This window comes from Mus musculus, chromosome X (assembly GCF_000001635.26).
Source record: "Mus musculus strain C57BL/6J chromosome X, GRCm38.p6 C57BL/6J".
Lineage (NCBI taxonomy): Eukaryota > Metazoa > Chordata > Mammalia > Rodentia > Muridae > Mus > Mus musculus.
Window position 1 is genome coordinate 142,715,989 of NC_000086.7, and position 25,727 is coordinate 142,741,715.

Genomic DNA, 25,727 nt, shown 5'->3' on the forward strand with positions numbered 1-25,727 from the left:
AGTGAATTTTTTTTGAGACAACCTTTCTCTGTGTAGCCCTGGCTGTCCTGGAAATTGCTCTGTAAAACAGGCAGGCCTCAGAACTCACAGAGATCTTGCTTGCCTACCCCCCACCCTAACCCCCAAGTGCTGGGATTAAAGGTGTGCGTCACCACGGCTTCAGCTTTCCTTTTTCATCTTGCTTTGTCAGGTTTTGGTATTAAGTTTATGCTATTAGCTTCATATAATGGGTGTGGTAAGTACTTCCTCCTTTTCTAAATTTGGCACTAGTTCGAATAGGTTAAGAAATTTTTCTCTTGGTTTTTTTCTTTAGAATCATTAAAGAAATTGCTCAGTTTAGCAACCAGTGGGAAAGCTGTTAACATTTACTGCCACAAGGGTGGGTTTAGCCATTTCTTCTTTGGATCACCTTTAACTGTATGTATTTTAGACCTATATTAGTAGATGTAATAAGTTAGTATTCACATTTCTTTTGCCATATCCATTTATTAAGTATTCCATATAGGAATCTCATAGGACCTTGGTCTGTAGAAGATCAATATGGCGGACATGGTGATAACAAAAGCACCCTCCTTCTAGGTGGGGCTGGGTAAATTGGATTTTGAGCCCCAGGGGAAAAACACATTTAAAGTCAAAATTGCACATTTTCAGTTAAAGAATTATAGTAAATTCCTAAATTTGACACCACCAAACAAAATTAACCTGCACATATTCTCCAAGTGTCTGGGCTTTGCTCTGCCTTTAGATATCATTGAGAGCTGGTTCTGGGGTTGAGCATAGAGTTGGGGGAGGGGGACCTGAGCTTTGTTGTCCATGAGCCTTAATGACTTTTGGAGGGCAAGACAGGCTTCTAGGCTTCTTCCTGTTGCTTGTCTGTTTGGGGGGATGATTGACCCAAATCTTGTGACTTCTCTCTCTTCCTTTTAGGTTTGGGGATATAATTATTTGACAGGTGTGAGGGGTGGAAAGATTGAGGCAAGACTTACATTGGTGTTCTAAATAATTTATCTCTTCTGATCACTCTACTGAGAAAGAAAAACTCTCTACAATCTGTAGAAGACAAGTGTTCACAAGGACCAAGCGACAGAAATGATCGCAAATCACTGTCTCTTTTCATTAGAGTTTTGAACGGAATCAGACTATGTGAAGTGGGAAGTCCTACTGAGAAGCAAATTGCATTTGGGCACATCCGGGCGGCAATGGAGGTTTTCAGTTCCAGCACTTGAACCTACATGGTGCTGTGAAATCTTATTTTCAGGCTCTGTTAGGGCAGCTCCTAGTTCTGATTACATTTCCCAAATAAGCTCTTCCTCGTCATCTTCCTTTCCATGCAGAGAGAATTTTCGAGAAGCAGGAGCAGGTGAGCCCGTGTCTTTTTTTTTCCCGTGTCAGCACAATGATCCCCCCTTTCTGGTCTCTTGATTTGTGTGAAGTGAACATTTCTTTAGTTTTGATTACAGAAACAAAATGATCATAAGGAAAAGTAGAAGATACAAGAAGGGAGACGCTCCTGGAAAGTCTGTCTATTTTTTCCCTATTGTCTCTGCCTTGGCAAATGTCACTTTGCATTTCTCATAAAAGTGTAGTGTGAGATGAAAACCATCTAATTTGATAGAGGGGAGGATATTGCGGATACTACCTACCATGGCTACATGAAATAAAGTTCAGGCCTAGAAGGAACAGCAATTGAAAACAACAGCTAATCATGCATAGCTTTTGAAACAGTGGATCAAGGCAGAGAATAAAGTTGTAGGGACACACACACTCCAATCCAGCTGTCTTTGGATGTGCTTGTGGGGGGGGGGGGGGGATGGTTGGCCAAGAGGTAGAATTCAAGTTAGATCACTTTGGTGAGGCCATGCCTTAAGCTATGACACGACCCACACATACATGATTACCATTCACACTGGCACTGACTGGTATGTGATCTCTCATTTGTCTGATAGCATCATGGGGCCGTTGCACAAGGCACTGACAAAATAGCCTGTGACTCTGTCGTTGTAATTCCAGCAGCTTATTTATTTAATTGTCCTCATTACCTTATTATATAACACATGAAAAGGACAGAAAATCAAAACTCAGCCTCAGGAAAGAAGGGACAGAACGAGTGTCACTTCCTCTAGTGATGTGTACAGATAAGGAACTTACTGTGGTGCACAGCGCCTTGCCCTGCCTTGACTACAGTAAAGTAAGCAACAGCGCTCTAGATACTGTAAAAGCTGGGTAATAAGGCCAAGGATGGCTGTCATCATGCCTTCCACGATTGGCTGTCACCCAGTGACTTTGCTGTGATATGCTTGCGGGCGGTTCCTGAGAGGTCCGCTAAGCCCCTTTTCTGTGCAGGTGCCAGGAAGTGCCGTAGAAATACTGGCTCCTGATGAGAGTAAAAGCCAGGCAGCTAAATTTAATAAGACATTTGTCAAGAAGATAGAAGATAATGACCAATTTTTGGTAGACAGATAGTTGCCTGCTGAAACAAAGCTTGTATTGAACTATTTTGGAGTAGGGAGAAGCATTGCTATGACAACAAATTCCTTATATTTGATTTAGAAGGAGAGCCGTGCAGCTAAATGGTTCAGAAAGCTCATGAGAACAATTGTTGGTACGGGTCTGTGTTAAAATATAAAATGGTAAGTATGATCTGTTAAATAATTGAGCATGTTGGTGTATTCCGTATCTTTTCTCCTTTCAATAAAATATAAATAAAATTAAATGAGAAAAGTGAGCAGAGTTACATGCAAATTGTTTCACTTTTTAAGATGCCCCAAGTGAAATCTGCAGCGTTACTTTGTTGAAATACAAAAAAAAAGGTGTTTCTCATTTTCCCAATGATTAATCTGTGTGTGTGTATGTTGGTGTGTAGTGGTGTGTCTATTTGAAAGAAAAACTGCTTTTCGGATCATTTCTGTCCCTTTATTGTGCTCATGACTGATGTGAGTCAGATGCTTGTGCAATGCAGCAGGGGAAGTGGGCCTGGGCAAGTGGGGTAGGCATGGCGGATCTAGGGGAAGGATGCCTGTTAATATGGAGGCTTTGTCTCATGCAGCCAGCCTTTGCCATTCCCTAAAAAGGAAACTAAGCGGATGAGGCTGGACTCCTTTGCTGAGAACAGGTTTCAGAGCCACTGAGACTGGGTTCTGCCTGTGGGTAGATCTTAGAGCTCCTTGACAGCTCTTGAGACAGTAGTTTCAAATTCATTTTTGTTCTCCCATTTTGCCTCTTCTCTTACTTTACCCAGAGTCATCTTCGCATCTTCCCATTCACTTCTCGATTGTATGGTAGAAGATAAGACAACCTTGGAAGTAGGCTTTACTTCTGGAAGCCTGGAACATCACATCACCCTGAACTTTAAATTGCCTCTCCAGCCAGAGCTCACAAATTCACATATCCTTTCTCCTTCTTTGGAGAGGAAATTCCATTGCTACAGGGAGCTCCTTGCTATGGGGAGGAGGCTGTGTCACAGAGTTCATTCAAAGGATGAAGCATGAAAACAATAACATACTAGGCCCTAAGCTGACCTCCAATAAATGAGCGGCCCTGGATTATAGCTGTTGATGAAACAGAGACTTGCTAGGTAGACCATTTAAACTCTGTCTTCCTAAATGGAAGGTATAGAGGTTTATGGGCTGGGATCATGTCCTATCATGTCCCAACTTCTTCAGAAACTTCTTTTAGTCTCAAGTGTCTATCTGAAATTGTGACCCTGTTGCATAAAGGCCGTCACAAATTGGAAATACACCTTTTAGAAAAGGACTAACACAGTTATTATAGAGAATTTGGAAAAGAGAGAGACTTGCAACCATTTCCTGTAATGGGCTTCAGTAATAAACGTTACAAAGAAAGATTTGTGGGCCAGGTCACGACTACTCAACAGTGTTACCGAAGCAGAGAAGCAGTCACAGGTAATGACAATATGTAAATGATTGTAGCTGTGGCTGTGCTCCAGCTACACATTATATAATCACTCAGCGAGTCAGATTTGATTTTCAGAACACACTTTCCCAGTCCCCAGCATACAAAATCAAAAGCAATCATGAGCTCATCACAGAGATTTGAAGCCTCTGTCCCTCCTATGTCCATATTATTTTACACGGTTATAACTGTACTGCGTCTTATCAGCTTTGGCCTCACTTTTGCAATTATTATAAATACTTTGTATATTGAAAACTTATGACTATTAATTCATACTGGTTGTAGAGTATCCGTCCTTGTGTATAACTAGATCATTGTGTACTTGGTAATTTCCCCTTACTCTTTGTCGTTATAAAGAACATTATGAAAAAGTTCTTTCTGTATAAAGGTTTGCGTTCTGGATGACTTCTTAGGACTTTTCCACAAAACAGAATTACTGAGTCAGAGGATGTGAAAGCCGAGAAGCTGCTCAGTGTTGTGTTGACCATAGTAATGGCCATTACCACTCCCACAGAAATGAGAACAGACAGGGCCTGTGCTATCTTCCCTCTGTCAACACTAGCTATTCTAAAAACAAAACAAAAAACAAACACAAAAAATCCTCAAAACGCCAAAAAACAAAACACCAAAAACAAACAAACAAACGAAAAACAAATGCAACCTTTTTTTTTTATTTCTTTCTTTTCTTCAAGACAGGGTTTCACTGTGTAGCCATGGCTGTCCTGGAACTCACTTGGACACCAGGCTGGCCTCGAACTCAGAAATTTGCCTGCCTCTGCCTCCCAAGTGCTGGGATTATAGGCATGGGCCACCACTGTCCAAAAAAGCAAAATCTTAAAAATGATTTAGATTAGCGTGTAATTCTTTGATTATTGAAAGGATTTCAAATAATGACTTTTTGCAGTTTTATTGGGCTTTCTTTTCCAAAAAGGCAGGCTGGCTCTAACTTACTTCTTTTCCTTGTGTATTTTTGATACTTTCATCCTTCTACCTCAGTTTTATTTGTCCTTTAGTTCCCATTCCAGTTCTGAACTGAGCTACAGTCAGGTCGGTGAAGCCCTCCCTCGTTCCTCCCACTTGATATGATCTTTCTGCTTTTGAACTCTGCAGTACAGTGTATTCTCTCTCTCTCTCTCTCTCTCCCCTGGCATTTCTCTCTTTCTGCCCACTTTTGTGTTTATCTGTGTACTGACATTCCCCAGGAGGGACTGGGCTGCGGTTTGCTTTGCATGGACGCCACCCCCCAGAGCTTAGGAGAGGGCATAGTATGCAGTGGATAGACTAGTCTCTTAGTGCTTTGTTAAAAAGTATTCTAAGGTCTTGTTGCTTGTTCCTTTTTTATATGCCGTGTTGCGACTACTTGCAACATGTACAGAACTTACTGGGATCAGTGATAGGAGATGGGATCTAGGCTGATGACTTAAGCTGGGTGCCATCTAGATGCTGGCTACTCTTTTCTATAAAATTGGATTATCAGGTTTAACAAGCAAAGAAAAAAATAATCTAAGTATATCTTGAGACTAGTGTTCAATCTCACATATGTAAACAGTTTGTGTTTTCGAATGGGGCTGGGTTTGATGACTGTCTATGAATCCCATTTATTTCCTGTTATTGTGTGTTTCCTGTGGCTCATGGACACGGCAGGGCAGCAGAGACTGCTGAGCTCTTGACCAGTGGCCGAGAGTGATTGCCTCTGTGGAAGGAGGTAGCATTCTCTCCTCTGCTTGCTTAGTCACCTTGGTGTTTTGAAAGGTGGGTGACTTCAGGAACAAACTGGGCACCCACAATTCTTTTCTCGTTTGCCTACTTCTTTAAAAGTTATACTTTGGGAAATATTTTAAAATCTCATTTCCATTTATTATATATATATGTATATATATGAGGCAGGGTCTCCCTGTATAGCCCTAACTAGCCTTAAACTTGAAGTGGGTATCTAGCCTCAGTCAGAATGCTAGGATTACATGCATGCACTACCACACCAGGTCTAATTTATTTCATTTCTTAACCTTGACTTGGTCAGGCATTTATATATCTACTTCCTTCTACGTACTTTTTCTTGCCCTCACCTTTTCTTCATTACATTTCTTATATTTCCATAGTTGTGTCGTGACGTTAACACATGAGTTTAATAATTAACTATTAGCCCAGAGAGCTCTAGGATCCTTCTTTTAAAGGAAATGTCTACTTACCCACTCTCTCTGTATGTATCACAGTGTACCTGTTGACCTGACCCAGCCAATGCCATTTCTATTGTCCTTGTCCTCAGCACTTGCTGGCCCTGCTTGGCTCAGGGAGACTGCCTAGTCAAGGAACAAGCTGTTTTTTGGGAACTTTAATCAGACCTGGAAATGTTCAGAAACAACTTGACCCAGAAGGGGCCTTGGGACACAGCTAGCAGTTGAATAGCCATGCTCTAGCATACCTCCCAATGGTTAAGTGGGTTGTTCAGTGGCCCTATCTTCCTTCCTTCTCTGGAGAGAGGGCTGCAACATCTGGGAGAAGCACTTGATTCTTTTGGAGACGGAAGCAGCTTCCTTAATGAGGTCTCTTTGGAAGAAACAAGTTGTGGACTAAGTTGTCATGGGGGTGGTGGGATAGGAAGGAAGGGAAATACAAAACGAGACAAAACACAACTTTGCAGAGGGCAGAGGTTGTCTGGAGATGATAGAGTGCTTTCCTAGTATGCACGGAACTCTGGGTTTGCTCCCCACAACCACATACAACTGCAGTAGTGGCCCATGCCTGTAATCTGAGCCGTTAGGAGGTAGAGACATCCAGGATCAGAAATCCAAGGGCGTCTTTGGCTTCATATAAGTTCTGGCCAGTCTGGGTTACATGAGAACCAGTATAAAACAAAACAAGAAAACTAAATAAATGTGGAACTGTATGTACACCTATGATATTTAGCAAAGTTGAGTATATTTGTATAGTTTCTCTGATACTCATGGAAATGCTTAAGGGTTAGAAATGTAGACATATATAAAAAAAGATTGACTCTTACAAGGTAGTCCAGGTTAGTTTTCAACCAGAGGTCATCAGGCAATGACTGTAGGTATGTTCTACTATGCCTGGTTGTTGCTTAATTTTGCTAGGTACTATAATCAGATATCTCTTGTTATTTGTTTTGAAGTTGAACAAATTTCTGTACTTTTTTGAACCTCGGTTTACCTCATATAAAGTGGGGATAACAATGTCTGTCTTGTATGGTTTTTGATAAGAGCAGTTTTTCAAGGGCAGACCGGAGGAGCTAGCCTCACACATGCTACACAAGTACAATTATGAAGTACCAACAAAGTTCTATGGTTGGGGGTCATCACAACATGAGCAACTGTATTAAAGGGTCTCAGCATTAGGAAGGTTGAGAACCACTGCTTTAACAGGTTTGGACTGTAGATACTCAGTGACTCTGGATGGTAATTTTCTGTCCTCATCAGCCAATGCTTGTAAGAGCCAGGTATATGGATATGGGAGGAGGGTATATGGATGTGGGAGGAGAACACTGTTTCAGAGGAGGGCCATGGATCATTGACATGGAGATATGTGAGGCTGTGGGAGTTGGCCTAGTGGGGATTTTAGAAAAGAAAGACAGGATTACCATGACTCCCCCCCTTTGAGAGGTATATTTCTAAATACAAAGTGATTGTAACTTATAATAAGATCAGCAATTACAACCACTGAGCCATCCATCCATCCCCTCTCTGTGAATCTTAAGGAGGTTTATAGTTACAGCATGTATGATGCCTGGTTCTGAAACAATAACTGAATGTATTCTTGGTGTAGGACCTCTTGGCATTCACCTCTCCCCTTTGCCCATCCTTCTCTCTAGAGTCTTGGTCTCAACTCCTGAAGCTGAGCAACAGTTAAGCCTATTGCTTAACAGGCTCTCAGGGACACACTTCAAAACTGATGGTTTGGGACCTTCCCTTTCCTTGCCAGTGCTCTTAGACTCCCAGAATATTAACTAACCCCAATATATTGTAGAGTAAGATCAATACTGGGTAGCAATGGTGTATACTGGGGAAGAAGAAACAGGAGGCTAGCCTGGGCAACTTGCTGAGACTTTTAAAAATAAGTAAATAAGTTGGTACTACTCAGTGGTAGAGGGCTTGGCTTGCCAAAGCATCAAGCACAATGTAACAGCATCTTGCAAGTGTCTCATGATTGTCAATTGATTGCAACACTGTCTCCCCTCAGTGGAAATCAGAATGGCTACTGTACTTGGTACATCAGCCATAGACAGGATGAGCTACTTGCCTCTAACCTTCTGGACCTTTCTTTGTTGGTTTCTGGTGTACCAAGCACAGAACTAGAAAGGGTTAATGATAGTCTTTTCCTGATTTCAGAAGCACATGCATTTGTAAAGAGAATTTCAGTAAGTCAGAAAATGGCAAAAATAGAAGGTGAAAATCCTCCATAGTTCCACCTGCCAGGGATAATGATTAGTAACAGCTAGCGCTTATTCTGTTAGGGCTTTATCTTTACACAGTAAAAAAAATGGTGCCAGGGCCTCTTTGTTATCTGAAACTTTTCCCTTTGATAATAGACTTGGAGTGTTTTCTATGCCAGGGGAAAATAAATACTTCATTTCTTTTAACAGCTGCATAATTTCCATTGTAGGAAAAGAAAGGTAAGAGATTTCAAAGAGCCAGTTTGCAGAAAGGATGGTAGGCGACATACAGACTGGATAGAAAGGCTGCTGACTGCTGTTGAGGGTGAACAGAGCCACCATACCATCCATTTTCCGATACTGGCTCCTGTAAGTTACCAAATGGTTGGGATGGACTCAGGAGGCCCCACCTCTCCCTGAGGATGCAGAGACAATTGGTGGGGGAAGGAGAGACATTTTATCCATTGCTGGAGCAACCAGTAAGTTGTTATGTTTCTATAAGCCACCCTAATTAAACTCAGAGTCATGAAAAGAGAGAGAGAGAGAGAGAGAGAGAGAGAGAGAGAGAGAGAGAGAGAGAAAGGAAGGAAGGAAGAAAGGAAGAAAGAAAGGAGGAAAAGTGGGACTAGCTGGGAAGAGGAAGGGAAACCAGTCGGAGGGCCCAAGAGAGGGTAATAGGGCTTGCATATGGTCAAAATACATTTTAAGCATGTGTGAAAATGTCATAATGAAGCTCATGTGTATAATTAATATATGCTAATACAAATCTTAAAAATTTAGTTAATACAGTTAAGAGTTACAGAAAAGCTCTTTAAAACTACTCAGGGATAATTAAGAGGGAAGACTGCACATCAAATGCACATTAAATTCTTTCAGCATCCCTACCCCCCCCCTCCACTTGAGACAGCTTCTTATGCTGGCCATATTGGTTTTAAGCTCACCCTGTGCATCCAAGGATGGCCTTGAACTTCTGATACCTCCTGAGAATGCTGGGATTACAGCTATACACCACCATGCTGGGATTACAGCTATGCACCACCATGCTGGGATTACAGCTATGCACCACCATGCTCAGTTTAGGTGGTGGGGTTTTTTTGTTTGTTTGTTTGTTTTTGTTTTTTGTTTTTTTGTAACATGCTGGAAATTAAAACCCAGGTTTCCAAGCTAAAATGACTACAAATAGATTGTCTTGTTCATTTCTTATGTCTGTTCTCAATGGTTGTCAGTGTTTCTTTGTCCTGGGCAGTTGTCACTAGTAAAGCTCCTATTGAGTCTCTCAGGAGTGGCATGTGTTATTCTGACATCAGGGAATTGATGGGCGAGAAGAAGGTTATCTGGGGGAAGGGTTAACGGAGAGGTAGTAGAAGTATGGACAGCTATTATTAGGTGGCTGTCAACATAGCATGCTTTACTCTTTGGCTTGTCTCCCTCCTGGGAATGAAATAATCCAAGAATGATAAGCTCTCAATTGCCATCTGTCAGGTTGTGATGCTGCTTGCCTCCTTCTAGTTAACATTGAACACTGACCTCAGAAGGCATCTGGGGGAACTTAGAGGAAGATAAGATGATCATAGGGTGTAAAGCAAATGGACTGAGTGCTTGTGGAGAGATGGTATAAAAGGCCAGTGGTGTCAGTTATCAGCATTTGTCTGTCTTATGCTCTTATTCCTTTCTTCCTTTGGGGAAGCTGAGAGCTGATGTGTCCCCCTGGATTCAACTTGTATAGATTTTTTAAGTAGTTTAATGAGACTTTAATAGGGATGAAGAAGAGACTTAATTTTCAGGTTTGGGGTGAAAGGGTAGATTTTTCTTTTTAAATTAAGAATGTAAGATTTAGAGCTCTATGATGTAGCTTAGTGGTAGGATGCTTGCCCAGTGTACATACTGCTCTAGGTTCCATTCCAAGGACAACATGCACACGGGGGTGGGGTGGGGGTAGGGGAGAAAGAGTGAGAGAGAGCGAAAGAGACAGAGAGAGAAAGAGACAGAGATAGAGATAGAGAGACACAGACAGAGAGAGAGAGACCATCTCAAACCCATGGGGTGGTTTGGAGGGACATACTAAGATTGTAGGTGTTTGAAGTTCAAGGGTAGGCACACCATTTTCTCCCAAATTATTTGTTAGGCACTGAGCATGCAGATATTTCACTGTTCCTTCTGGCCGCATTCCCTTCTAAGGTAAACTGTGTGCCAGCTGGGTTGGGGTTGAGGATCAACAGGCATTTGTGCCAGAGAGCCTGCCTCCCTGGCACGGTTCAATTGAACTAAGAGTGGGCCACCTGTTTCTTTGATGGCCTATCCATCATGTGGAGAGGAACACAGGCTTGACAAGATGAGCCTGTGCAATTTGTATTCCTCTCCCAGGAAATTAGAATTGTACTCTAAGAGGCTGATGGTGGCAGTTTGTGACAGGGACAAAAGGTAAACTGGAAGACAAGCAATCATGACAATCCACGCCCATGCTGGTGCTCTGAGGAGACAAGCCATGAGTGAAGAGAGGGAGAGGGCGGAGTAAAAAGGAACCTCAAGAGACAGGGAAGCGTTTCCCCATAGCTGTCAAGTTCTGAGGCAGTGGAATACCTGCATTCTCACCACAGATCTGTCCTTTCCGAAGCCAGCTTGCTCTGGACTCCAGTTTCTTACAATAAAAGTAAGTAGTCAGATGAGATCCAAGCCCCTTCCTTCTCTCCTATTGGATTGAGCCAACAGCCGTCAGGTATCAGTTGGGGCTCGCATGAACTGCTGACGGCATTGAAGGTATTGCGGGGAAGAGTGGAAAAACCCAGGCACATGATTATTTGTCTCCAGCTTAGTACTGATGCTTGAAGCTGTGAGGCCTTGTTCCTGGCAAAACAGCGCGAATGAAACGAGGCGGGGATCCTGACTGTTCATTTATTACCTCACAGCTCCCACCAACAGGGGGCCTTCCTTATCTCATTTAACCTCTCAGCTGAGGAGGATTTGCCGTTTGCTCGTTGTTCGTTCACATACTCCTCTTCCCAGCCAAGTCTTGATTATTCATGTATTTGAGAAAAACATTAATGTGAATTATAGAAGAGCGGCCCACCTTGGCCTCTTTTCTCTGTCAGAACTGCTCTGAGCCCTGGATATGGAAACAGAAATGGCCACATCTAGCGAAAGGTAAGAAGAGGCTGAGACCAGTTGGGGTGGGCCTTGCAGATTAACATTTGTAACCAGTTTTCTTCCCTAGCCCTTCTTTTGAGATGCTCCCTGTTTGAACCTCCTTTTCTGGTATCTAACAGGAGATAGCATGAACACTTGGCTCTTAGCAACTGTTCTCAATTCAGGATTCCGGGCTTGAATGGCTAAAATACGTGCAGTGGTGATAGTCAGTGGCTAGCCCTTTGACTCTTGGCTTCAGAGTCTCTCTGGGTGTTTGTTAAGGATGCTGATTTCTGAGTGCTACTGCAGACCTGGTGAGACCAGATCCCAGGGAGAAGGAAGCAAGGCTGGTCTGGGAATACAGTATTCATTAATTGAAAAAAAAAATCATTTGGCTCTTGAGTCCACCTTGGCCTGTAATGCATGCAGCCTCCGGCTTGTTACAATCCACTTGCCTCCGCCTTCTGAGTCCTGGGATGGCAGGCACACGTCACTGTGCTTGGCGGTGAGTATGGATTTTAATCCACTCTTCTCCAGGTGATAATTATGCACACTCGCTTTGGAGGAGAATCACTGTGCAATCACCCGAGGACTGGGAGGAGGGTGGTTCTGGGGGAATGAAGCTTAAGAGTTCTGTAGCATTTACTACTGGTGTTGGGAGTGGGGAGCAAAAACAAAACAAAACAAAAAATCACATTCCAGATGCCAAAGGGGATAGCTAAGGGATCGTTAGTGAAAGAAGAGTGTCACACAATAGAGAGGCCTCTCATCTCTGCCTAATTAATGCTTGGGTAATTGAGAGTTGATTGGGCAAGGGCACAGGAAAACTGTGTCAGTTAATGGACTTGGCGGTCATCTGTGATACCTTCAAAGTTATAGCATCCTCTTCTCTGTTTTGATGGTGTCTTTATTTACAGTGAAAAAGGCCAGTCACCCTTAACATAATTGGCCAGGGGGGGTTATGGTAATTTAATTATTTTACAAATCAACATGAGGATATAGTGTTTATAGTGTTGTTTTTTTTTCTTTTCTCTCTCTCCCTTTTTTCCTTTTTTTTTTTCTTTTTCCTTTTGGGGGTTTTCAGGACAGGGTTTCTCTGTGAAGCCCTGGCTGTCCTGGAACTTGTTCTATGTACCAGGCTGGCCTTGAACTCAGAGATCTGCCTGTTTCTGTCTCCTCAGTGCTGAGATGAAAGGAGTGCCCCAGGTCCAGCTTCAGTCTCTCTCTCTCTCTCTCCCTCTCTCTCTCTCTCTCTCTCTCTCTCTCTCTCAATACTGTCTCTGTGGAGCAAAGTGAGGTCCTGTGTTTCATTGCTTTCCAGACATTCTCTAACAACCATTGAATGGATTTGTTCCCAAAGGCTTCTTTGGAAATCTGTTTAGAATTCAGATTGCACTTTCCCATGGACACAATAGTTTTCTGGTGGGTCAGGTTCCCAGAGAAGCCTGCAAAAGCCTATTTAATGTGGTGCAAAGTCCAAGGACAGACCTCCCACACCTAATAGAAGTCCTAGATGGGTTTTAAATGGAGAAAGGAGCCAGTATTCAGCCATGTGATCTTACGCACATGCCCTACCTTCTCTCTCAGAAGAATCATAGGACTTTGTTGGTGGAAGGAACAATTCCAACTTGTTCACATAGTGGCCTCTTAGGTTTTGTGTGACCTGACAGCTTCAGTATCATGTCTTAACCCTATTTCCTTGGCATTGCTTTGAGTCTGGGGGGAAAAAAGCTACTTGGTATTCTCTGAGTGTGTTTTTATAACTTCTGCACCATTAAGTTAAGCTTTTATCTACTCTTATGGTCCCTTCCCGGAACTTCTCCTTTCTTGCCCTCTTCACAGTGCCAATGCTTCAGGCTTTCAAAACTCACCACAGGTTTCCCCTCCCCCTTTGGTTTTGTTTGTTTGTTTTTTATTACAGGAAAAAGCAGATACCTTTTCTGTTACTTGCTTTACTTAGCATGATGTCTGGTAGTTAACTCTATGTGGTAGGCAAACAAATAATATCTAGTTCTGGGGTTTTCAACCTACTTGATATATATGCCTGCTCACTTTTGGTTATACAAACTCTCTTAATTCAAACCTTTTCTCTGACTCAAGAAAACATATTTGGAATACACGTTAAAAAGGTTTTCATCATCATCCTGGCTGCCCCCAAAATGCAGCTCTTACCTCAATAGGAATAAGAGATAGTTTATTCTAGAGCCAACTATAAGCAACCAAGGCTCAGGAGGGTGGGGCTAGGTTACTCCAGATTCTATACTGCTTCGTGGAAACAGTTTCATGGACAAAGAAAATCATAAATCAAGGCAGTTTGAAAGTGTGAACTTTGTACCTGAAAACATCATACCATGATGTCAAATGGTTGTACATGTCTGCAAGTTCCAGGAGAACTTGTTATTCTGGTATTTGAACTTGATTCCCAGGGATGGCATTTTCTTCTAGAATTGTATTTCTTCATAAGTAAAGCTGGAAGGTACTGGAGCCAATTAATCCACATGGGGATGTTTTCCAATAGCCTCAAACACTTGGCTAGCTAGGGTTGTTACCAGTGATGGGGAAGTGCAAATAGGAAAATGCAACAGTGTAGAAAGTGTCTCCTGACATTCTGCTTTGGTTCAGTTAATCTTGAGCTTTGAGGAGAGCTATAAGAGAAGTAGCTAAACCAAGGCATTGCTTATACACAGCAGGTGCTTTTTCTATTATTCTAGGATGCCACCTCTGTAAAGAGTGTAGAACATTTCTGCATGCTTAGTGTATATATCCTAATTGTGTGCTTGCCTGACATGACTCAGTGTTTTGATAACACCATTTGGAATTAATTTTAATCAGCACATGGTTTGATAAACTTCATTTGCCCATGAATAATAGCAGTGGTTTCATGTAGTTCCTATAGAGGTAAGAAAATACATTAGGTCACTTGCTTCAGCTCTCAAAAAATTAATATATCTTGAGCATCCGTAATATGGAAAACTGAGTGCTGATAAGATGCTCAAAACGTTTGAGGTTTAGTGTTCACCTAGTAGCACATATTCTAAAATTGGAATGATAGAAAATTAGCTTGGTTGTCAGACAAGGCTGACAGGTGCCAGTGAGATGCCTCAGGGGGGTGAAGGCACTTTCTGTGCAATGTCCAAGCCTAGTGACCTGAGTTCAATCCGTGGAAGCCATGTAAAGGTAGAGAGAGAGAGAGAGAGAGAGAGAGAGAGAGAGAGAGAGAACCAACCCGCACACGCACACAAATGAATAAATACATTTATAAGGGGATGCTGGGCAAATCAGTCATACATTCTCTTTGAAATTCCTATTCTAAAGAATTGGAAGCAAAGATTTCAAAGGTATACCTACACAAATAGATAATAAATGTTTAAGGAGGTGAACATGCTAACTGCCCTGCTGTCACCATCCTACCTCCTGAATATGGACATTTTAAACAATTTTGAGTGAGGCAGACAAATACACATGAAGAAAGATGTTTTCAGCTGGGTGTGGTGGTGCACATCTTTAATTCCAACACTCCTTCTGAGGTGGAAGCAGAAGGTGAGGTAGAGTCAGGGGCAGGGGCAGGGGCAGGGGTAGACAGATCTTGAGTTTCAGTTTAGCCTGATCTACATAGGAGTTCCAGGCCAGCCACGAGCTATGTAGGGAGGTGCCATCTGAAACAAAGGAAAAATTCTACAACATTTGGAGCAGTTTGAGTGTCTTCTCTCTCAAGCCTGTCTGAGATGTCTTTCTTTTGCTGAGGGCACTGGGTTACTTCCCTACTAACGAGTGATGGACGGTGATTGTAATGCCAGGTTTCCAAGCTTAGAATTCAGGTCTCTGCATTTATGGAAGAATCTGAAAACAATCGGTTATCTGAACTGTTCATGGCGCCTTACCTTGAATGCTTGCTGCCAAATGCTGTTTGTTTTCTTGCAGTAGTTATTCAGTTTGCCGTGTGCAGAATAGAATTTGTCAGTAGATGGCATAAAGCCTAACAGATGACCTTTGGAGAGTGCAAAGGCATTTATGAGGAAGACGCATTTGAAGAGAGAATAATATCAGCAGCCCCTGAAAGTAATAGAGAGGGCCAAAGAGAGGGCCACGTTGTGACTGTAGGCTGGGGATTGACAGTTGGCCTCCCGTGGCTGATTTGTGCTGCCTCGGGAAATAGTTCACATCTCCACCTGGCTTGCAGTAGGATCCACACCAGGAATTTCACACCACACTGCCTTTTCTCCCTGTAGTGAAGAAACTAGTTAGCAGAGATGTAAAAAAAAAAAAAAAAAGGAAATGATCTTAAGTCCCAAAGCCAATGTGAAGCGCTTGCTTGTGAGAGCCACCAGCATCCTTCTCTCTGGTCTCACAAATTCTTTCATGGCTGGTGGTCCAGTAGGAGAATAAAGGAGAGAACCATCCAGCCCTCAAGCTGTATTGGTAGTAGTACAGATCTATGTGCACTTCAGACCAGATACAGTTTGCTCTACCACAGACTTGCTTCTGTGCTCCTTCCTTAATGGCACCCTGAAGAAACTCTCAGCCAGCCTGGAAGAAAGAGAGGGAATCGGAAAGGAGCTTCCCTTAGAATCACCCATTCGCTTCTCTCACACAGCTGCCAAACCACCAAATTCTCGTCCATTTGCATCCGTCTCACTTTCTCCTCATAACACTGCAAAAATACGATCCAGTGTTGGGTACAATGTGAAGCTACCCGTTGTGAAGCAAATGTGGAAAGTGCTGTAATTTGAGGTGGTTTTCAGAAGGCCCCCTTCTGATAAAAAAGGCTTCTTTTTTCCTTTCTTTTCTGTCTTTTTTTTTTTTTTCATTTATGCCTCATTGCATTTCATCCAATTTCAGCCCCTCCCTGCTGGGATTTTTCCTTTTAATATCTGCTTTCTAGAATAGTCCCTGCCTGGGAGAAAAAAAAAAAAAAGAAGGGAAAGAAAGAACGAGGAGGAGGAGGAGGAGGAAGAGGAAGGAGGATAAGGAAAAGGAGAAGGAGGCCATCTCCCCAGCTTTCAATGTGCAGCCTACCCAGCCCTTTCATCCCATGCTTTGGGGTCAGAGCACAAGCAGAGGGAGAATCCTTTTCAAAACTCAAGGCCTTGTGGGTTTCATATTTCATTGTGATCTTCTATCACAGTTGGGTCCAGGAAGCGTGAGTACCATTGAGGGCTAAATGGATGGTTAGCAACCTCTGCATAGGCTAGAGTTCCTATCTTTTTAAAAAATAAGTTTGCTCAGGAAGACAGCTTTAAGGTTTTAAAGAGCGACTTCTGGTTGCTTTAAGCCTGTTGGGCATCAGTGTGGAGATGGCAGTTTGCTGGGGGGAATCGAGCTCGCCTAACACTGGTGCGCTTTCTCTCTGAGGACCCTTTTGTTCTCAGGTTTCCTTCTCAGTTTTTCTGCAGCGGTCTTTTATCTCTCTTTTGTTTTCTGCTACCATTGGTTGCAAATCACAGACGATCTATCTTTGTGCTCCTAACTTATTGTCTTGATTACAGACTTGCCTTTGAGGGGAAAATCTTGCTTAAAGACGATTTCTTTTTTAATGTTAATTTTCTCATTTTTATTAGTCCTTTGAGAATTTTTGTACATTGTATTTTTATCATATTCAAGTCCTCCTGAATCTACCCCACTTTTTTCCTTACCCAACTTTGTGTCCTCTTTTGTTTTTTTGTTTTTTTTAATTTAGTAAATTCACTTTGTGCTGCCCATATTATATGGTTGATCTACAAGCTGTCTCTCCCTCCTCCAACAAATATCAATAGCTCCTCAACGAACTTAGGTGGGACTTCATGTCTACCTACTCTCTCCAAGACAATCCGAGGACTCTTTCTTTCTCTGAAGGCACTGGGTTGCTTCCTTACTGAGGAGTGGTTGACAGTGATGGCAAAATGGAAGTTACTGAAGGTACTTTTAAAATCCTGACATCCAGGCCCCATTGATACGGAAGGATGTTGAGATGTGAATCCCAGGGAATTGCTGTTTTTAAATTAAACTCCGGAGGTAATTCTCACGTTCACTGAAGATTTAGAACCCCACTGAGTTACACAGCCGAGCCTAACAGCCGGGTTCCAGGCAGTCTGAGTCACATATGAGAATTACAAGTAACTTTATTTTTTTATTTTTTATTTATTTATTTTTGAGACAGGTTAGCTCACTGTAGCTCAGCTTGGCCTACAGTTTATGAGTTTTCTGTACTGTAATGTTATCAGACAAGCAGACAAGACACCTAAAGCTTGACAAGTTAAAGGGGTGTGGTGTGAGCTGACGCTTGTACTTACTGCACCCACAGAGAGGCAACATCCCTTCTAGAATATCCAGGTACCCAGCATTCATGGTATCTGGAGTCTTAATAGCAGTTTATGACAGTGTCAGGGATTAAATGAAATCATTCTAGTTGCTTGAAAGATTGTAAGTGTAACTTTTATTCTCCTGTAGTAATTGTTGTTTCCGAAGGTCAGTCGCTAACCTAGGCCTAGTCCTAGTCCTGGAAGCTTCTAGCCCACTTACAATCTTATCTAGGCCTGGAATGTTTTCCTCAGCCTCTGAGACTTACTGCTGGGTAAATTCACCCTTTCTTGTTCTTTCTGAGCCTTGGCTGTCTGTTTCAACTCGGCTGCTCTGGCTCAAACTCCTCCAGACTGACTGATTCAATATGGCTTCTCTCTCTCCGCCTCTCCTGAATGGCTCTGCTTGGCCTCATACTAACTTTGGCAATAGGTTCTAATCTTTTGGTCCTTCTCATTCTCTGGCTTGTTCTATCTTTACGTGTGTCTAGCTTGTCCTCTCTTCAACCTATCCCTGTAAAACTTTCCTGGTAAAACTGCCTTCTTCCCTCTCCCTCTCCACTGCTCCCTCTTGTGTTGCCTCTCTTTTCTCATGAGAGTTGGGCAGATATATATATCTGTCAAATCTTTCTCTGATTCATCACTTTGTCTGCCATTCAATTCAAACATGGGTGCTTCCTTCTAACAAACTAACTTTACCTTTATGGTTTGAGATTCCAAGTGTGTATTAAGGGTGTGTCTGTATACCAGCCAGAGGGATTAAAGGTGTGTGCTATGGGCTGAGCCATACCACAACTAGAAACTTTTTTTTTTTCAGTAAATAACATAATCTCAGTGTTCACAGTGTGATCAAATATCCTGCAATAGAGTGTATTGCTTGGAATGGTTTGCCCAGAACTTTCTAGGTATTTGAACCTGTGCCATCTTCCAGTTAACTCTCTTCTCATCCTCTCAATGGCATAGTTTTATTTTTCTTTGCTTATTTTTAGGTAGGCTTCCCGTGTAGTCTAGGTTGACTTGGAACTCCTAGTCCTCCTGGCTCAGGTTCCTGGTTGCTGAGATATAAAAATGTGCAGACACACATCCAGCTTGGTTTGAGCTCTGAATGGAGCTGATGCATGCTACCTTGTGTATTTCTCTTTGGCTAGATATGGTTCAAAGGTTCAGTTAAAAGGAAAGAGGCTAGAATGCACAGTGGCCTGTTATGCCTCAACTTGCTAGTTCATTTCCACAGAAATCCCCTTTATTGCTGTCTTGGAAATCTTGACAAATACCAGATATATTGGAAAAACAAAATGTCACAAATATTTAAAAATACTTTCTGACTAGGTGTTCAAGTCTATCCATTTAGTATATATATAAAATATAGTCTGCAGACACATTGGTCATTTAGCAAGTATCTGATGAGCATTTTGTCTGATACATATGCTTTGGACATATGATGTGAGAATCATACACAACCTACCCTCCAAGAGATGAGGGGTGTTTAACAAAAAGGCAGCTGCCTAGAAGTTAGAAATGCTAGTGGATGTTGTGAAAGAATAATTTCCACACGTCATTTCTGCAGTAGTAATTGACGGAATTCTTTTTCATCCCTGGCTTGTGTCCCTCCCCCTTACCACCCTCCTCTCTGTGTATATGCAAGCACATGTGTGTGTATACATGTTTGTGTGCATGCAGCTATGTGCGTGCATTTGTATGGAGACAAGACCTCACTAAACCTCAAGCCCATTGATTGGTAGACTGACTGTCCAGCAAGCTCCAGGAATATACCCACTGTTCCGTGCTCCTCGGGATTTAGGTAAGTTGTAGGTGAGCGCTGCTTGGCAGCTGTGCATGGAAGCTATCTGTAGTGAGTTTCTTGCCCATAGGAGCTGTGTCCTGCATCTCTCTATGTGTCCATCACACAAACTGCCTCCCTCAATATTGGGTAGTGGTCATAATATGTTTGGTTGGTTGTATTTTGGTGCTTGGGTCCAACTCGGCCTTGTAGTTGGTAGGCAAGGCCTCTACTAACTGATCTAAATCCACCACCTCTTATTCCGATTTTTCTGACAAGTTTTTTACCTACTGAGTTCTTTCCTGAGTTCTTTCCCTAGTTCTTTGAATCAGAGGTCTGGATAGGAGGTTAGCACCAAAGCCACTGAAGCAAAGGGAATTTCCCACCACAGCTAACTCATTTTGGTTAGAAATTTCCACCTTCTTTTCTAACAGATACCTATCAGAATGAGTTGTCATTGTTGATTTGTCATTGTTGGTTGTGTTACTTACTCCAGAGTGGAAAGTCCTTTGCTGGGCATTCTAGGCTTTCTGTAGACAGGAGCTATGCTCTGGATCGCTTGTGTACCTAGAACACAAACTGCTACAGGTAATGGGTTATCTTATCGTCTCTTGCTTTGTTCCTAGGAGTACCACAAGTGATAGAAATTCTCGTAAAAAAAAGATTTTGTCTTATTTTAAAATTGTGTGTGTGCATGTGTGTGAGTGTGTGTGTATGTGTGTGTATTGTGTGCACATGAGTGTAGGTGTTTGTAGAGTCCAGAAGAGAGATGTTAGATTCCCTGAGGCTGCCATTACAGGCAATTGTGAAGCACCTTTCGCAGGTGAACCTGGGTCCTCTGTAAAAGCAGTAAAGTGCTTTTAAATAACTATTGAGCCATCTTTCCAGCCCCATGGTGGGTGGTTTTATTCTTATTTTAATGCTTTTTTTCTCCACTGCTGGGGACCAAGCCCAGGCAAGAGATCTACCACTGATTAAAATCCTAAAACCCCTATTTCTATTTTCAAAGGTAGAATCAACTTGGCCTCATGTTTGGGAATGGAGCCTAGGTGGTAGACTGCTTGCCTAGAACACACAAAACTTGGTTCCTAACTCCAGCACCTCCCGGGTGGCACACAACTATAACTCCTGCAGATGAGGGGTGGGGCTAGAAGGATTAAAAATGTAAAGATTCAGATCATCCTTGGCTATATATGGAGTTTAAAGCTAATCTGGAAAACATAAAATCTTGTCTCAAAAAGAAAATAAAGAGAAAAAACCCTTAAATAATGGAAAAAGAAGAGAAAGAAGCCTGAAGATGTTGGAAAAACCTCTTTCCTTTGTCTATACATTTCCCACCGCACACCTCAGGCTAAAAACAAAACAAAACAAAACAAAACAAAACAAAACAAAACAAAACAAAACAAAACACACACACACACACACACACACTCAAAACAGAACAAAACAAAGCAAAAACAGACCCTTCACTAGTGTTTCACATAATCAGCTAGATCCTTGTTGTCAGAACTCTGAAAATGTTCTATGTGCCTGTGACCCTGACCCAGTTGGTCACCTTCCTGCAGGGGGACTGGACACCATCCATCTCTCCTACAGGTTGGCATAGCCTTGGTTACTTCAGAACTCTCTTAAAGTTCCAAGGCATCCAGGTCATTTCGTTGTAAATATTTTTCTGGGATTGAGGTCCAGGTGTCAGCGGGATATTTCTCAAGTGGGTCAGATGGAGGAGGACTCTGTACACTCCCTGGAAGATGCAGTTCTCCTTCCCTGGCTGTGCTCTGGCAGTGGTGTACTCTTCTTGCCTGCCACTGTTGTCGGCACTATGGAGAATGGAACAAATTACTTTGTGGTGGAGACAGGAAGTGGTGATAACTATAAACGTGACCTTTGCAATTAGGTAGCTTTGGAGACTGAAGTCTGGCTCTTTTGAGACAGGGTGTCATGTAGCCAGGGCAGACTGCAAACCTCCCAAGAAGCCAAGTTCAGGATGACCTTGAACTTCTACTCATAGCCATAACTGATACTCTACTCATAGTCATAAGTCATACTCTACTCATAAGTGAACACAGTAGCTTCACAAGTAAAAAAAAAATCATAGCCTGCACATCTCAGAGGAAAGAAGCATTTTAATATCTTGCTAACTTGTATTTCACAGCTTCCAAAGATGCCGTGCTCTTCTGCATCAAAGGAAGGGTGAGGGATTGATATTGGGGAGGCACCTTGGGTGGGTGCATTCCGACTTATGTACATACGTCTGAGCATGCTAAGTTAAGGCCATCATTCAAGGGAAAAAAATCAGGGCAAGAAAGAGCTCGTGCAGAGAAACTGAAGTGATGCTGTAAAGGTGGTGGAACCTTCTGCTCACATCTGGCTTGCATCATCAGTCATCGACAACTGCAGTGGGCTAGGACGGAGAAGACAAAGCTTGAGCCAGCCGGACTTGTGCAAGAGCTAAAACAGAGGCCCTAGCTGACTAAGCTTTTCCCCTAAGCCCCGCCCCTGGTAGTATCTGCTTGCTTGTTTCTTTCCTTGTAACCAGAAACAGTCCTCAAGCTGCTTCTGGCTTTTTGAATCTAGTGGTATGGTCTTAGGGAAGTTTCGGCTGTGTGGCTCAATTTTTCCCATATGCCTACTGGGGCAGGGTTGGGGGAGGGGTTAAATATCACTTACAGCAACAGGGTTGCTTTGAGGAATACTCAAAATAGTACCGGTAACATTTTAGCTTTCATATCAGGCACATGGAAAGTGCTTGGTAATGAATAGTTGCTGCTGTTTTTGTTACTAACAACCTTACAGTAACAAACATAAGTTTTTCTTTGCGTGCGTTTTCTCCTTTTGCAGTTTTAATCACCTCCCGTCAATTGTGATCCAAAAGTATTAAATGGAAACTCCAGAAATGAAGACTTGATATGTTTTTAAATTGTGTATCATGCCAAGGTGTGAGATGCTTTCTGCTTTGTACTTCTCAGGACACCAATCCATTTGTCCAGTGTCTCATTTGTCTATGCTTATTGTATTTTAATTATCGTGTTTCACTGTGGTTTGGTTTGCTACTGTGTCTCACTATTGAACTAAAACCTATCATAACAGGAGAAAAGCACCATCTCTAGGATTTGGCATTCCTTGGCAGTTGCAGGTCTTCCCTCGGGAGGGATCTTAGAATGAGCTGGCAACTGCTTTTGTGAACAGTACAATTTTGGGGGAGTTCCTGTTTTCTGAGTCCAAGTACAAAACTTACTTACCATCCATCCTTTCTTCAAGACTTTCGTTGCCATGTCTTTTTTTCTTTTTTGAACAGGGTTTTACTGTGTTATCCAAGCCGGTGGATCTCCATGTATAGCCCAGGCTGGTCAGGTGCTCCTGAACCTCTTGGCTCAGCCTCCCGAGTGCTGGGATCACAGGTTTGTACCACAATGCCCAGCTTATCTTCATGATAGAATTTGGAAGTAATATTGTAAAATTTTTCTCCTTAAATGCTCATTCTTTTTTAGGCTTTATTCCCAAATTCTAGGTGTGTTTCCATGAAGGGCCTCCAGGAACAGCTATGTACTGCACAACCCTAGGAGGGGGTGCCATTCACATAGAGTATAATTGAATGGCGCCACTAGGGTTGTGCAGTGTACAGCCTACACAACTCTACGCGGCGATCCTGGCAGAACGAATTAATAATGTATTAGCGCTGTCTTCGTCGACGGTGTGGTCTGGGGAACAAATATAGGGTGGTATGATTCAGAAGTGTTCCCAAGGGGTCTGAAACAGAAGCTGCTGCTGTAACCAGGAAAAGAGAGAGAGAGCAGGGGGGAGAGGGAGAGGGAGAGGGAGAGGGGAGGGAGAGGGAGAGGGGGAGAGAGGGAGGGAGAGAGAGAGAGAGAGAGAGAGAATAGTTGTTGTTGTGGTGGGGTTATTATTCTCTGGCAGAGACAGTCAATCAAATGGGAAGTATATTTAAAGTACATTTACCTGTCTTTGTGCAGCAAATAACGTTTTGAGGGTTTCCTATGTAAGTGCTGAGGTGTGGAGAAGGGCTGGCATAAGAGAGCATTGGCCCTGGGCCTTGTGAAGGAAGCTGGGTGGAAACCTATCAGGATAGGTAAGAGACTTGCCCTGGGCGGGGGTAGTGGAAGGAAATATGGAGGTTGTGGGTGAATGAGCAACGGTAAATGGTGTAGCTTGGCTATATGGGAATGCATGTGAAGGGGATGGGGAGCAATCAGTGTTTTGGAGGATCAAGTGATGAAGGCAGTAACTTGGTTGTTAAATGGAAAGCTTTGCCTCTATTCACCAACTACATACAGAGCAGCTCTTCCAAGTGTGTGGCCTTTAAAAGCAGCTTTATTGAGATCTATTCACACACTCTATAAAGCACTCACTTGAAGCATACCTTTGAGCTCATTGTGGTGGTGGTGGTGTATTCCTGTAATCTCAACACTTGGAAGAAAGACCAAGGCAGGAGAATTGAGAGCTCACTACCTGCCTGGGGTACAAGAATGGGACCCTGTCCCAAATAGAAATAAGTGAGTGAATAAATAAAGTACACAGTTGAATGCTTTTCAGTACATTCATATGGATATGTAACTGTCACTGTAATACAGTTTAGTACATTTTCAAGGACTCGCCAATGAAATTCCATGCCATTAACTCTCAACTTCCTATGTTCTTCCTATACATCTGCAATGCCCCCAGAGTGTTTTTAACTATAGATTTGCCTGTTTTTGACATTTCATATAAATAAAGTTATACCATATCTTTTTGTGGTTTTTTTTTTCATTGTGTGTGTGTCTGTAATTACATGGTCTTTCTTCTTGCAGTGCTGAGGATCAAACTTCGTCTCATTCATGCTAGGCAAAGGGCCCTTTTACTGTGCCTCACCCCTAGACCTTGGTATGATATTGTTAAGGTTAATTAATGCTGTAGCATATATGTTGGTACTTCATTTGTTTTAATCCAATGTAATATTGTCTGGTTTGGATAGGTATATTCTGTGTACCTTTTTATTCAGTGATGAGCATTGTAATTAATACTCTCTTTTGGCTATTAAGAATAATGATATTTTAACCTCTATTAGATTTTGGGTGGGCATATGTTCTCGTTTTTCTTGGCTATAGAAGTAGGATTAGGGGCTGGCACAGTAGTTCAGAGATTAAGAGCACTGGCTACTCTTGCAGGGGACCCAGGTTCAATTCCCAGCAGCCATTTGGAGGCTCACCATCATCTGTAACTACAGTTCCAGAGGATCTGCTGCTGTCTTCTGGCCTTCCTGGTAACCACACATGCATGTAGTGCACAGACATACATGTAGACCAAACTCCCAGGCACATAAAATAATAGAGCAAAATTAAGAAAGAAGTAGAGTTGTTGGGTCATGTATATGATAACCATGTTTAACCTCTTGGAGGAATTATCAAGCTATTTTCTAAAATGGCCACACAGTACTACATCCCTACTAATAGTATTGGAGGGCCTCAATTTCTCCATCTTCTGTTGAATACTAATAATTGTTATTTTAAAAACTGATATGATGTGTGTGTGTGTCTGTGGGCAGGTGTGTAGTGTGCATGTATGTCTGCTTATTTATGTGAATGAATGTATGTGCATGTGAGTGCAGGTGTGTGCAGGTGCCACTGTTACTATTTGGAGGTCAGTGGACAACCATAAGTGTCATTCCTTGCCTTCCACTCAGTTTGAGACAGAACTTCTTGTACCTTGTACGCTGGGCTAGCTGGCCTACCAGCTTTTATGGATTCTCCTGACTCTCCCCCTCTCTTGGTGTAAGTGTGCGGGATTACCTATGCATACCCCTGCATCCAAGTTAATGTAGGCCTCCGGGATCTGAACACAGCTCCTCACCCTTTCAAGGGACCTGATACTGGGTCATCTTCTTGGTTCTGATAGTTTCCTTTACTGTACCTATGCTGTTCTTTCGAGAGCTATTTCATTGTGGGTTTAATTTGCATTTCCCTGATGTTTAGTGGCACTGAACATCTTTTTTTTGTGTACATATGGACCATTTAGATATTTTCCTTGGAGCAGTGTCTATTTAAACATTTAGCATATCTCCTCTTTGGATTTTTCTTCTTTCTGCATTTTATTTTACAATACATAGTTGTACTATTATCTCCTGTTGACCTCAAACTTGCATTTCTGTGGTGTTAAAACTATAGACACTATACCACTATGCTGAGCCTTTAGCTTACTTTTCAAATTGGCTTGTCTTTAAAAATTATTCTACTGATTTATGTGTGTTTGAATG

General features: G+C 42.3%; 1 protein-coding gene and 1 non-coding gene across 15 annotated transcripts in view; both read left to right on the forward strand.

The window, feature by feature from the left end:
- Positions 1-25,727, forward strand: part of Tmem164 (transmembrane protein 164) — a 163,148-nt gene that overhangs the window by 35,642 nt on the left and 101,779 nt on the right. Inside the window, exon 1 of one of the 14 annotated variants that reach the window (XM_011247804.2) lies at positions 22,778-22,878. The exons of the other annotated variants lie outside the window; for them this stretch is intronic. Within the exon in view, the coding sequence (XP_011246106.1) occupies positions 22,810-22,878 (69 nt within the window). The 5' untranslated portion in view covers positions 22,778-22,809. Of the gene's footprint in view, positions 1-22,777; positions 22,879-25,727 lie in introns of those variants that run through there. 14 annotated transcript variants of the gene reach the window in all.
- Mir652 (microRNA 652) lies at positions 23,012-23,109 on the forward strand. The gene has a single exon (NR_030523.1). It is a non-coding gene; the product is annotated as a microRNA 652 (primary transcript).